This window comes from Pleurodeles waltl, chromosome 6 (genome assembly GCF_031143425.1).
Source record: "Pleurodeles waltl isolate 20211129_DDA chromosome 6, aPleWal1.hap1.20221129, whole genome shotgun sequence".
Lineage (NCBI taxonomy): Eukaryota > Metazoa > Chordata > Amphibia > Caudata > Salamandridae > Pleurodeles > Pleurodeles waltl.
Genome location: NC_090445.1, coordinates 892,222,103 through 892,237,526, shown reverse-complemented (window position 1 = coordinate 892,237,526; position 15,424 = coordinate 892,222,103). Strand labels below are relative to the sequence as shown.

Sequence of the window (15,424 nt, the reverse complement as noted above, 5' to 3'; positions counted from 1 at the left end):
ACAAAATCCTGCTTCAACTGAGCCGTCAAATTTGTAATGCATTTACAGGAACTGACATGACTGTGGTTCCTGGAAATGCAAGAAATTCCGCTGGTGTGGTGGATATCTCTAAATTTGGCAGGTGGAGTACCTTAACCATGACATGAGTAAAGTTCTTTGTCATGCAATGATACATAATCCTGCCACCAACTGTAAATCAGGCCCTTACTCTGCTCCTAGTCAATCAGACACCCTTTACGTTGGAATTTACTAAGGAATGATTTAGCATAAACAAGAACATAAGACTGGTAACCTATACTTACATCCCAAGAGACGACAAGCCATTGTCACATCATATTGCCACTGTAAAACCATGAGTTAGAGGCAGGGAGGGTTTTCGGAATCTTCTAACAAATTATCTTTCATGACACACTCCACCATTGTAATAAAATGACAACCTTAAAATGGAGAAAGAACATATTTTTCCACTGAACAGTTTTGATGTCTTCAGTGGCATGCCTCTGTACACTTGATATCAATCAAACAGTGTTTCCTTTTTAGGTTAACAACAGTTAAGCAACCTGATAGATTTTTGTAACTTTTAGCAAAATACAGCCCAGTTTTTGGAAACCCTAAACCCTCTTGAAAAGAGTAGACAACTTACCATCCGGAACCAGAGAATCTGGCTGCCTGTAACCCATTTACCAATTGATGAATTACATGATGATGTTGATGATGCTTTCCAGGCAATAATTAGTGCTCTTGAGGCTACAAGATTATTTGATTTGTTGTATTAGTAAGTTCTTAAACTCCCTCTAACATTGATAGACACACACAAGAAATCCATACTATATATTTTAAAACGTTATTAAAATAAATGCCCTAAACTAGTGCAGATTATGTGAATAAATGTAACTATAAAAATAAACACAACAGTGGTGATTAGTAAGCAAAATATTAAAAGGAATTGCAACATAGTAATGATATTTCAATACGTTGTTGCATCACAAGATTAAATTAGTCCTTAGTAATTAGGCCCTCTCTTCTAGCCCAAGCTAAGGTTTTTTAGCACCAGAAGTGCCTTTCAAAGTTTTTTTGAAGGCCTCTATCCTGCATACCATAGTTGAACAACATGGTTGTTGTTTTTGTACTTGGAGACTTTTGCTCACTGTCTTAGTTATGGCATCCTTAGCTGATAAGAACCCAGGCTTGAGGAGCCGGCCAGAAACCATCACTGGGGGGTTTGCAGCACAGCTCGCACAAATCTCACCAGAATAGCTGAAGATGCCACTATGCCTAATATGTATTGGTACCAGACTTAAATACACATTTTCGATTATTTTTAAAAGACCAAACCACACAGTAAATAATGTACAATGTAAGAATTATCATATGAATTTTGTTGCAGGTCCACTAAATTCCTACCACACTTTATAAATTATATTAATACATTCATATAAATAAATAATTGATGTGCTATCACACTATAATAAAGCAAATGTTGTATGTTGTGTGTGTGCAATCTATATTAAACTTAACATATTAATAACTGTAAATGTGTACTCAAATACTTAAATATATGAAATGTACTGAAGGTATCCAAGCAGGAATTCAAGATTTATATCAACCCCAAGACATCTTTATTCAAAACATTGCTAATACTATTTTGAATAACCTGTCCCATTTCCTAACATGTTATGAGTGCAAGGAATAGCCACCATTCCCTTCAATCAATAGTTTATTCGGTCCAAATTTAGGCCATTTTTAAAAGTAAACATACATACATAGAAATAAAAACCATAAACCAATGTATAGTAAAAGAAAGGATAAAAAAGGGGTCGTATAGCTAAAATATTTCCATAAATAGTTGTAAAAAGAAGAATACTCAGGGTGGTCTCCGGATCTTGCCCTGTACATAATGCTGGACACTAAAATAATACTAATCAATTATTAAAAAGATAAAAACTGTTCTAGAACCAATCTAATCGATTATTAAAAAGATAAAAACTGTTCTAAGACCAATCACTATATAAAATCAGACATTAAAACTCCAGAAAATAGCACAGATTAAAAAAAAAAGAAAGTTAAGAGGTCGGGCCATAAGGAATGGTACCCATGATTGGTCAGTTCTATTAAATAGATTGGTCAGAATAGGATATAACTTAGCATTTATAAAATTATATAGTTGTGGTAACCCACTAAACAGCATACTCGGGGATACAATCTAATATCCATGATAGGTCTCGGTTTTCGTTAGAGTCCCAGACTAATATGATCGAATGCTGGTTTACTGGCTGCTAGACCGCTCTTCAACTGATGGATTGGGATCTGAAATAATCCTGCTGCGAATTTTCCATGCTGCTGCCAAATATTTGGAAACAGAGCACACTGTCAGTATGGAAGTATCATATTTACATATTCTGAGTACACTATTGCGAGATGGCGAGGGCAGTATTCCCTTCTATTGCACACTTAATCTCCTCTGTGATGGTGTCCACTGTAGCAATTTTGCTCATTTTATTTTTCTGTGTCATTAATTACACATCAAACTATTACACCACTTAACTATTGTTACATTGTTGCTAATTTATTTTCCATGTGTTAATAATGACACCTCAAACTATTACACCACTTAACTATTGTTACCATGGAGAATAGGGAGCAAGACAAAGAGAGGTCTTTGCAAACACTGGTAATAACATCGTTTTTTTCCTTGAAAGTTTCAGAGACAAGGACGTGATGTAGAGAAGGTTACACGAAGACTCATGGAGATTGCCAACTACGTTGACAAAGTAAGTCCTTTGAACAAGTACTATTCGTGTGATTAGGAGGAATGTGAAATTTGAAGACAAATGTAACTAAATTATTCATGTACAATCCAGATTCTGTGCATCTTCTCAAGATATCATGAGAAAATTATCTGATTAAATGTTACTCTCTTGGCTGGATGGTGGAGCTTGTATTTTTGTAAAACTGATTTTTCTTGTGTTCTTGTTGAATTCATGTTTCTTAATTTAATCAGAACAAGTGTCATTGCTTTACAAATTGTGACTCTGAGATAAAGATCTTGCACACACAGAAATCCACAGCAGCCATTCACCTGCTCTCTCCTGTTAGAGAAAGAGCAGGGTAGTTTGTTTGTTTTTTACAGTTACCTCCTCAAAGTGGATTATAAACTCGAATGCACGATCAAGTACCTAAGTTACCAGGTGATCGTGCAGAAGTGCCCTAAAAAAGTTGTTACTTAGACCACCGCTTGTCGAAGAGACCTCAGTCCTGAAATTAATTTTAGGAAAGGCAAAATGTGCACCTCTTCACATCTATAAAGCACATCTTGTAAATCAATCTAATCGTATTTACAGAATTTTTGGTACTGTTCATGTATGTTTAGCTCAATTACAGGGACACTGATCAATGTTTAAATGCTATAACTTTTCCAGTTTCGTCGAGAAATTAGAGGACTTTGTCTTATAGGGTAGAACTATGAAATGTGCTAAAAGACAATAATAAAGCAATTTCATGTAGTGCAAATATATGTCACTGTGATGGTCAGAGCTTTGAATTAGTTTAAACATTCTTATTGTCATGGTTCAAACACAAGGAAGGCAGTAATAAATTAGATTTGTTTCTCACATCGAAGAGAGTTCAAGTCAGGGGTTGAAACAGTGCTTATCCCTAAATGGTTTTCAGTATACCAAGGGACTGAAATTGCATCTCTTTAGGTACAAACACATTGCAAGAAGAATGTTAATATAGGTGCATGTGACACAATACAATATAAATCCATTAATTTACCAATGAATGATCACTGCACCTAATGAAATTAGGTCTTTATGTATGATCGTTTACAGTAATCTTCAGCATATCTCTTTTCTGTAATTCACAAAGAAACACGTGCTTGTCATCACAATTGTTAGAGAACGTTTAATAAAGCGCAGCTTGCCAATCATTGCCTATCTTTACAATTACGTTTTTACTGGTTGCGTGATGAGTGCACTATGTGAATTTGCTACAATCAATTTATTATGGTACTCATGAAACACATTTTAATATTTGTGTTTTGTGATATTTCTTTACTTCCTTTCAAATTCTGCTGAATTAACACCAAAAGCTCATACTGGTAGTCTGATTAATTTCTCCTGATTCGTCAAGGGCAGTGTTGCACAATTCTACATATTTGATGCTATGGGAGATTACCTAACATGAATATGTAAAACATTCATACTGTGTTGGCGGTTACACTGTGGCATAACAAATCTCCACAACACAAGACACAACTCGTCAGATTTATAAATGAGGTTTGTAATGTTTATGTAGTAGTATTATTTAGTTTATTTAGCATTAAAATAGCAACAAATTAGTGCTATGTTTAGTCTTAATAAAGCAAGGCAGAACTGTTTATCATTAAGCACTTTTAACCTGTATTCATCCAAAACTGCAGTCAATATTGTCTTCTACCAGTCTAGAAGTTATAAGGACCACACTAAAGCTATCTGCCTTTCATCTTCTTCGGTAATAGAGTGAAGTCTTTGCACAGGTGTACGTTATTCTACTGGTGTGCTTGCCAACTTTAGAGGAGTAGACATTGGCATAATTTTTTCAAAGTAGTCTGTCTTCCTCATCTTCATTCATAACTACAACACCAGAGGCATATCCTGACTCATAACAGGCCTCTATCAGTTTTTTTTTTGGTCATAGCCTACCAGACAGAGAAGCTGTCTGGTTTGCTGAAGAGATCTTTGGGACATTCAGAAAGCTTCCTTGGCAATGCATTCTGCCCATTGTTCACCATTAGCTTTGTGGTTCGTGACACATTTCCTTGCTTTCTATTTGCTGACTCTATTTCTTTTAGGCTGCCTACCCTGGGTTTGTTCCTGCCTTTGTTCAAACCTTGTATACTGAATCCTTCTGAGATCTCACTTTCTGTAAACAGGCCTTTAAATATTTTTCTTATCTTGTCATATTTGCTGTGCTTTAAACACAACGGTCAAATGTCAGCTTCCTTCTTCCGAGGGAGCTTTGTGGTTACTTTACTTTCTGTGACTTCAAAGTGAGAGCATCTATGGAAAAGCAAGTGGAATGCAGATTACTCTTCCCATGGAGTCAGCTCTTGCACCTCCTTTGCTCCAGTTTACAAGGCTGTAAGATATCCCATAAAACATGCCTGGAGGGTGGAGGTACACGCTTTCTCTGGCAACAAATATTCATGTTGCGGTAGTTCTATCGAAATACTGCTGGCTTTTAATTAATGTGGCCCTCTAGTAAATGTCTAATGATCTTTCTATTTACAGTCAGGCAAATGAAGAGAAAATCCACGCAGCACTCCAAACAACTCTGTCTTTAAGTTTTTCATGAATGGTCAACACAAAACGAAGGGCTTGCTTTTCAGCGGCTACGCGTTTTGACCAAACGGTCTTATATATATATATATATATACACTGTAAGGTAACTATAACTCGCACCCTTGCTATGCACCGCTAATTACCCCACATATGACTTTTTTGATAATATCATTGAAAATATCAATGCAATAGTTGCAGTAAAATATTTGAGGATAAAATTGTGCATGGCTGGGTGCAAACTTGAAACAACTATAACTGCTGAATTGCTATAGTTTTGTACATTTAAAATATCAGCCTCACTATAAAGTCCCTGTAACCTTTGTTTTTTTTCAGTGAATATATATATACTTCCCTATTTTTTTAGGTTATGTTTGGTGATTTATTGAGCATCACATGCTGCTATGATGCTGACTTACCTTAATATTCCAATATAATCATAATGGTTGAAACCAGGCAGATCTTCTGTATGTCCTCGCCAACAGCCCCACACATATGGGAATTTATTGGGTAGTTTTATGGTGCCATCCCATTCATCGAAAGGCCTCCTGACCTCACGGCACTTCTCAAGCCTACATTATGCAATACTGCCTGATAGACCTGACATCCTTGGCATGTTTTCCCCTCATCTTTTGCCTTCTGACCTCCTGTTTTGCTGACTTCGTTTTTGCTGGATTTAGGATTCCAGGCACATTACCTCTGCTGGCCAGTGCTAAAGTGCATGTGCTCTTTCCTTAAAACATGGTCACAACGGCTTATCTACAATTGGCATAGTTAATTCACTTATCAGTTGCTAGTAAAGTGCACTACTGTGCCCAGGGCCTGTAAATTGATTGGTCCTAGTGGGCCTGCAGCACTGATTGTGCAACCCACTTCAGTAGCCCTCTGAACATGTCTCAGGCTGCCATTGCAGAGCCTGTGTGTGCAATTTTAAACTGCCATGGTGACCTGGCAAATTAACCCACTTACCAGAACCAAACCTTCCTTTTTAATGCATCTACGTCACCCCTAGGGTATGCACTGGACAGCCCCAACAAGAGGGTGCAGTGTGTTTATAAAGTTGGACATGAACTTTTGAGTTTTACATGTCCAGATAGTGAAAAGCTCTTAAATCCGTTTTTCACTATTGCAAGGCCTATCTCTCGCATAGGTTAATACTGGGATTGCCTTATAACATTTTATAAGTGTAATTTCCAACACATCTGGGTAGGTGATAGGTGGCCTCTTGTGCATACCTTCTACACAGCTACACACAAAGAGAGTATAAGTGTGCTTGATGGACCGTCCACATCCTGTTGGCCATTAACCACTTGATGGGTCATCCTGGGCAGGATGACAGAGAGGAGCTGACACCCCTGAATAGGCTGGGTCGGTAGCCCCTACAAAGAGCTGCATAGCGCCTTGTAGTGTGTCTGGAGCCAGGAAAGCAAGGAAGATGGGTCACCAACAATATTTAAGTGCACGTGCTCATCGTCATGTTCCACTGAACCCCTGCCCATGCTAACTACAGATGTTTAAATGTTACAGCTCTAATTGTCTTAAAATTCCATATACATTTCTGTCTGTTCATTTTTTCTACTCTTATTGCATTAATGCCATACCACTGCTGTCTGTCAAGATGTATTTATTCCCAGCATTAAATACCTTTTTAGTGCACTTCTGTTCCAGTTTGGTGTCACTCACTCTTAATAGTAGCCCCCAGTAAACTATTGCCCACCCAGCGTAATCTATACAAGTAACCTCAAATCCTACCAGCCAATTCCATGATTAGCAGATAGCATCAGACATACAATTTCTTAATTTATAGGCAGCTGGGACCTCTCTATTATAAAATGTTAATTTCATAATGAAATGTAAATCTAGTTGCTGATTTTGAATATAACTTTAGAATGCACGATAAAATATTTTAGAAATAAATGTTTAATACATGATTTTCTAATTTAGTTCTTCAGACCACTGAACATTCGGGTGGCCTTGGTTGGAGTGGAAGTGTGGAATGATTCAGACAAGTGCTCTATAACTCAAGACCCTTTTACAAGTCTTCATGAGTTTCTGGACTGGAGGAAACTGAAACTATTACCTCAGAAACCCCACGACAATGCACAGCTGGTCAGGTAATAACCAATATTAACCTTCATAAGAGTAGTATGGGATCAGTGGGGATTCTGTAGGGGTGTACATAAGCATTCTTGGTATCAAGTGGAGAAAAATCATCCAGAAAATGTGCACCACAGTCTAAGTGTGAGGCAATAATTCAGTTTCCAAACTCAGTAAGCTCCAAATACCTGTAAAATGGCTGCAATAGTAATACTTATCAAATAGAGCAGCGGTCAAACCAATCGTATCACAGGCCCAGTTCCTTATTGGATATCCATGTTGAAATATACAGAGATGTAATTCAAGCCAGATGATTTGATTCGGTTGAGTTACAGTTAAGTATATGTTTCTTTCATAGGGAAGATTTTGTTTAGAAAGCAGTATTTTAAAGCTCCAATCTCAATTTTAGAAATTAGTCATTGTGACTAAAATACTGAGTTTGACAAAGTAGATAGAAGCCGACCGTGGTCCAGTCTTCCTCTGAGGGTGTTGCAAAATGTTATAAAACTGTATATTTATGTAGCGAACATAGCAAAGATACTGACTCACAACTGGTGATGTGAAGAAATAATATAACTTTTTGGAGCATTCACTTTTCTGGAAACAGTTAGAATACTCCCCAAATAATGAATGTGGTTTATAAAATGTGTATCTTGTTTAGAAAACAATGACCAGGACACTATCTTATGAAAACGTTTGTATATATTTTCCCGGCGCTACATAGCAGTTTTTTTATCCACCTCCTACCTTTAGTTGCCTTCATAGGACACCTACCTCATAACCCTAAAACAGCGTTACCTAAATGTTTTAGAACAACAGCCCAATTTTTAAAATGACAAACTTTTGTGACCCACCTTTCTTCAATGAAGATGAGGCAGCTGATTTTGTAAATGTAACTAAAGCATTGTGTTGTACCGCACTGTCATTTACAAACAGCACATTTTCTATTGAAATGGCCACTAAATTTGCACATGTATATAGTTTTACTGATGAAGCTATACTGCACACACATTATTATGTGTGGAAATTGCATTTCAGTGAATATTTATAATTTGTACAGCACCATGGAAAGTTTTGTTTTGATTCTATTAAAATCTTTGTTTCCATCACGCTTCAGAATTACAAAAAAATGGACTTAATTTTTGTTTCCTGTTGAATTTGTATGGTTCATTTACAGGTATTTAAATTTTCTGTGTTACAAAAAATGACATCTGCCTTTCCTTTCACGCTCTCTGCACCCCAGCAAAATTGTCATATAATTCACTTTACTTTTCTTTCTCCAACTGCAAAGTGAGAGGAGTTTATAAACACCAATCCCCTGTTAAAAACAGTAGGCATGAATTGGTCAGGTGACATAGCTTGACATTTGACCTCTGTCTTTGAAGTGTAGCAAATGCTGCATGATAAATGGAGAATTTAAATGCATCTTTATTTATTGCCTGGACTTTTGCAACCCATCAAATAGCAGCTGGTGAGCTACAGTTTAAGAAACACTAAAATATTTAACGCTGTAGCTTACTTTCCAATTAGATTTAAAAAGTCCCCAGGCACATTTGTTTAAACAATATAGCATGGACCTGGTAACTGGAAAATAAATAAATATAAGCAATTTGCATGATCCCAGAAATAAGAGATATATCGCTTCAGTGGGGAGCCCCTCAACCTATTCATCCATAATTGTCAAAATTCTTTCTCTCGCTCTCTCTCTACATAGATGTGTATATATATATATATATATATACATATATATATATATATAGATAGATAGATAGATAGATTTATATACACACATTTGTGAATCACAGAATTGAATTACAAGGCAGTCCCTCAACTCTCCTGAAAAAAATTAGCACTGCTAAATAAAATGAGACACACATATATAGTATTTTACAAATAGATTTTTAGTGGGAATCGCATTATTTTGGGAAAAACAAAGGGAGACCACAGGTAGTAGAGGCTGAGATCATGAGAGAGGAACGACACAACCTTCAATTGTTAGATGACTGTAAACATTTTAGGCTAAGCAAGCTAATCAACATTTTCTCACCTCGAGAGCCAAGGGATACAAGTTAGGCTCTAAATGTAATAGACAAGCATTTCCTTTGGGCATAGTTAGTATACATACAGAAAACATGGCTTCAGCAGTTGTAATTGTGTTAATCAATTACAATGTCAATAGGAGCATAGTCACAGCTAAATCAACTTGTCATCATACTCACAAATCTACTTAAAAAACTTCTGGTGGTCCTCAGAATACCTGACCCACAGGGATGATCATGCAAAACCAAATGTGGTGTTCAGCAATACAAAAAGGACACTCATGAAATCCCTCCATATCTGTTTGTTTGGTTCACATTTATTGAATTCAAGTGAAATAAGTAGATATTCATTCTTCAATTAATAAGGTAGTTAATTTATCCACAGAAATGTTATCTATTTTTATTTTTTTACATCTTTGTGTCCAAATGAATACTACATTATTAGAATACTTTATACACGTCCATTATTAGCGAATTCATTCAACATGCATATCACCCAATATTATAACCCAGACATAACATACATAACCATCCTTACCATCCTTTACCATTCTTGCACTCTTTTGTGTTCCTATAACACACAAGCCCTTGGCATTCACCTTTGTGTCTGTATGCCAATATTCAAATGAGTTCTTGTGGCAGGTATTTATTCTGGTGTCATTTTTGTGTGCATTGTCAGTTTCTAAATGTGGTGCGCCATTAACGTTCCTAATGCTGTGAAAGTGCATGACCACTATATTCCTTATCCATGAGCAGATGTAGTTTGCAGACAACTTTTCAGCCTCAATGAATACTGAAAAAAAACCTGATTCTATTTGTTTAATATGGTTAATCAAAATTAGGGAACAAAATTCACCAGCATACATGCACATTCATGCAAATGTACATGTCTTTACATGTCAAATCAAAAGACACCCACTGTTCATTATGGTCTGCAAGCTTCCATACAGGAGTGATGAAACTACCTTTACCATATAGGCTTTTCTTCAACTGTTTTTTTTCTGATTAAAGGTGATACACTCTTTATGATCAAGAGATGTTTTAGAAGGTTCAGAAAAAGTAAATATTCAATATAGCTTCAGTTACTTCAAACTGCCTTGAAATTCAAAGACCAAATGAAGCAGTGTCAGAAAACAAATGTAAAGGTCAAGTAAAATCCAATCATACAACAATAAAACTAAACAAATTGTCTTCTGTATAACTAGAGTATAGTGAGTAATGATGCAAAGTTTAAAGGATTTTCCTTGAAGATAAACTTTGGTTGTGTATTCTAATAAAAATTACATTTGAGAGAAAACTTGTTAAATGCAGAACGATTATCATCTATTAATTCAGAGATTTTTGAATCAAAAACATGTAATGCAACTTCTGGAAATGGAATCAAAGGGGAATACCTATAACTTCCAATGACAAGACATAAGATTGCCATAAAATTGTTTGGAACTTTTAACGCCTTGTGATTCATTTATTTCATCAGAATTCCATGTGGTCAAACATTAAGAAAATTGAAATTAAGGATAGATTAACATAAATGGCTTTAATAAAACACACATTCTCATTTGGACAAACATTTTATTGAAAGATACATAACATTTCTGAGTTCGTTTTTTGATATATTCTAAAATCCATCTTTCCCACGTTTGTTTTACACACAGAGAAAAGCTTGAAAGGGAGACTTCAACATCTTGTGCTGCTTTGGCTGGTTCTGGGAGTAAATAAATGCCCGATTACTTATCACGAATGTTATGTTGTGAGGTTTGCCTCATCACAGAGACAGGACTTACCTACCTTGGACCTAAAATGAACTTGAAACAAACACTTATACCCAGTCCCAAACTTAGCTCCACCTCTGCTTTTGGAGTTATAAAGAGGGTCTCCACCAACCATACTTTCTAAAGTACCAAACACTTTGGTGGCCTGGTAGTCAAAATCAACTGGGCATGGAGGGTGGGTGTCTAAGATTATGATGGGGAAGACTAGAACTCTGAATAATTGGGGTATTAAAGATCACCTGTAATTAATCTGCCTATATTACCTCTTCATTCATGTATATTATCCCATTCCTTAGATTGTGAGGATGTACCAAAATAGAGAAAAGCGACCACAGTAATGGAAAAAAACAGAAACAAAAAAAATATTATTAGAACCACTGAATGTTATTTTGTTCCCAAAGCAAATAGATAGTGCCACCCAGAGGCCAGGATTTGAGAACTCACCACAGGAAAAAGACTCTGCATCCCTTGCTCCAGGAAATGGTATAAATGGGGAAATATGAATGCTAAGAAGATTTTAAATGCCCAAGTCTGTCAGGAAAAATCAATGCTGTGCAAGCAATAGTCCCAGAAGGAAAGACAAGGAAATATCCTATTAAGACTCATAAAATAGAGTGCATGCAGCCAAAGGCCAAACAGTACCTACCAAAGGGGTAGAACAGAACATTGACGTTCACTAGAAGGATCACAGCATAACAAACTTGAACTTCCTTGGGCCTTGATAAGTTGGGAAACTGGCTAAATGTTTACAAGAGAAGCTTAGGCCATGGCAATAATGTTTTCTTAATTGTTTAAGTATGGAAAAATTCATTACAGCTGATTTGTATCAGCTGCTCACAGATTCTGTTCTATTACTGATGTGTAAGGAGGTTTTAGCCTGCTTCATAACCAAAATGGCCTGGAGCACCACTCATTACATAATCCGGGGTCCAAGAGCTCTTTCCAGAACACCATGTTAATGTCCAACTATGCATGGAACCCTGATTGACATAGCCAAGTGTAGGCCAGAACCCCATAAGCTCAAGCAGGCCACTAGCCTCTGTCTCCCAGTAGGGCTTTAGGCATGTGGCACATTGAACATTTTAAGATGATGGACCAGGAATCTCCCAATGAACGCTTTGAGGAAAAAAAAGAAAACAAAAGCCAAACAACCTTCTTCACTCCACTGAAATGGAGAGGGAAGGGCAGGTGAATCATAACACATATAATGAGAGATTCAGAATGTAAAACAGACACTTCTCTATATAGAGCGTGGGCAGAAAAATTTAAACCACAGGGCAGCCACAGAAGAAACAAGAGGATCCATGGGACTCAGGCCCTTAACAAGGTCTCCACAACAGAGGATGTTTCTTAATATGAAAGTCATTGGCATTTTTTTTCTTATTGGGGTACATTAAAACCCATTGCATTTGAAACGTTTTTGAAGCAGATACATGCTCATGGTTGCAATGAGACTTAAACTCTTAATCATCAATGAATTAATCAGGATTTTTAGAGTGTACTTATCACCCGTCAGGGTATCCAGGCACTGAGGGTGCTGCTTGGGGATTTGGTCAAACAGACAGGTCTTTTAGCCTTTCCTAAAATCTTGGATAGAGGGAAAGGTTCTGAGGTGGATGGGGAGGCTGTTCCAGGCGTTAGGCGTGGTCTCTATATGTGTTCTGACAGACGTGGGGGGTGTGAGCAAGGGAGAGCGTTCTGGAGCAGAAGTGTCTGGAAGGTCAGTGGAAATTCAGGCGATGGGTAAGGCAGGTGGGTCCTAGATTGTGCAGAGCTGTATAGACATAAGTCTGCAGGTTGAGTTGGCATTGTTTGTGTGCGGGGAGCCAGCTCCGCCAACCTTGCCCTCGCCACCATCCCTCGCATCCATCGAACTACAGCCTCTTTTCCAACCTCACCGCCAAGATCTGGAACTCCCTTCCTGCCCGCCTACAACAGACCCAGGACCTCCTGACCTTCAGGAAACGCCTCAAGACCTGGTTATTTGAGCATTAGCAGTTCCTTCCCACCCCCCTTTCAGCGCCTTGGGACCCTAGCGGGTGAGTAGCGCGCTTTACAAATGTTTGATTGATTGATTGATTAATGTTCCTTAGGTGGGAGGCGGTGTGGATCCATTTTGGGAGGTCTCAGATAAGCCTGGCTGCTGTGTTTTGATTGACCTGGAGTTGTTTTCTGAGGTGTGACATGAGTCTGGTATCCAGTGTTTCCGTAGTCTAAGCTGCTGGTGATGAAGGTCTGTGTGATGGATTGTCTGATGGTGATCTGAAGCCACTTGAAGATCTTCTAAAGCATGCTAGGGTTGAAGAAGCAGGAGGAAGAGACTGCATTGACCTGTTTCTTCATGTTGAGATTGCTGTTGATGATGATTCCCAGGTTCCTGCCGTGGCTTGTAAGGGTTGGTGGAGTTCCTAGATCAGCGGGCCACCAGGAGTCGTCCCAGGGTGAGGCTGAATTTCCAAACAGCAGTACTTCCATTTTGTTGATGTTGAATTTGAGGCAATTGTTCTTCATCCATTTGGCGATGTTCATGCAGATGTGGAATCTAGTCTTTCCCATGGAGAGATATTTGGATAGCAAGAGGATTAGCTGTGTGTTGTCTGCGTATGAGATAATCTTCAGTTCGTGGTTTCTGATGATGTTGGCCAAGAGGGTCATAAAGGTGTTTATAAGGGTGGGGCTGAAGGACAAGCCCTACCTGAGATGCTGCAGCTAATGTTCTTCGGCTTTGAGGTGAAGGGTGGGAGAAGGACTTTGAGTTCTGCCAGCTAGGAAGGAGGCAATCTATTTCAGTGCATTTCCTCTGATGCCATTCTGGTGGAGTCTCTTGATCAGGGTGTGTTGGAGACTGCGTCAAAGGCTGCTGAGAGGTCAAGGAGGATGAGGGCTGCTGATTCTCCTTCATCAAGAAGAGTTTTGATATCATCTATGGCGGTGATCAGTGCAGATTTGGTGCTATAGTTGGAGCTAAATCTGGACTGGGAAGCGTCCAGGAGTTTGTGCTCTTCTAGGTAAGTAGTGAGCTGCTGGTTTATGGGTTTTTTTATGTTCTTTGCTGAGAAGGGAAGCAGGGAGATCAGACAGTAGTTTTTGAGTTCTCTGGGGACAGCGGTTGGTATCTTGAGGAGGGGTTTGACTCTGGGATGTTTACATTCTTCGGGTAGAGGCTGTGGTGATGGAGTTGTTGAGGATGTCTGTGTGTTTTCTGCCAATGGAGTTGATGCCTAGGTTGATTGTGTGGTGGGGCAAATGTCTGTGGGGGATACTGAATGGATGGACCTCATGAGGTTGGTGGTGGTTTGCGTGGTGAATTAGTTCCAATTGAGGATGTTGGTGTTGGTGGGGGAATCTGTGGTGTTTAGAAGGCTGATAGTGTCAGTGGGTATTGGCTGGAGTACCACGTTTTTGTAGACAGTGGCTATTTTTCCATGGAAGTAGTCAGCGAGGGATTCGCAGAGGTCCTGGGAGAGAGAGGCACTGTTTTCCATTGCTGATGGGTTGTAGAATTCCTTTACGATTTTGAAGAGTTTTTGCTGTGGATGGAGCTGGTTTGAATTCGGGTGACTAGGACAAGCTCCCTGACCTTTTTCAGGTGGTTCTGGCATTGGCTGAATGAGTTTTTGAAGGTGGTGCAGTCTCTGGGAGCCTTGGTGGCACGTTATTATCTGTCAAGTTGTTTACACTTACGCTTTGTGATTTTGAGTTGTGGTGTGTACCAGCTGGCTTGTTCGGGGAGTCTGTTCGGTTTGACAGTTTTGAAGGGTGCTACTCTGTCTGCACAGTCTGAGATTCAGGTGTTAAAGTTTTTGACGGAAGTGTCAGTATCAGCTGTGGTGTGGGGTGGCAGTTGAGGGCGTCTGACCACTGGCCCTCAGTTATCTTGTTTCAGTTGCGATGGAAAATACACAGTGATCTGGCAGAGCAGCTGAGAGCGGTAGTGTAGGTGAAATGGATGATGTGGTCATCTGACCAAGTGAGACCGGTGGAATTAGTGAAATTGATGTTACTGCTTGAGGTAAAGATAGCGTTGAGTGTGTGTCCTGAGGAGTGCATGGAGTTTCTGACTAATTGATTGAGGCCTATGGTGCTCATGCTGTCAAGGAGCAGTTTGGTGTTGGCGTCAGCTGGAAATTTAGGTCTCCTAGGAAGATGTAGTGTTCTGTGTCAATGGCTTGGTCGGTGATGCATTTGGGGATGGTGT

General features: G+C 38.7%; 1 protein-coding gene across 2 annotated transcripts in view; it reads left to right on the top strand.

The window, feature by feature from the left end:
• ADAM12 (ADAM metallopeptidase domain 12) overlaps window positions 1–15,424 on the top strand; it is a 2,697,358-nt gene that overhangs the window by 1,555,260 nt on the left and 1,126,674 nt on the right. For both annotated transcript variants that reach the window (XM_069239710.1, XM_069239711.1), the window contains exons 8-9: window positions 2,700–2,771; window positions 7,263–7,432. In XM_069239710.1, coding sequence (XP_069095811.1) covers window positions 2,700–2,771; window positions 7,263–7,432 — 242 coding nt within the window. The remainder of the gene's footprint in view (window positions 1–2,699; window positions 2,772–7,262; window positions 7,433–15,424) is intronic.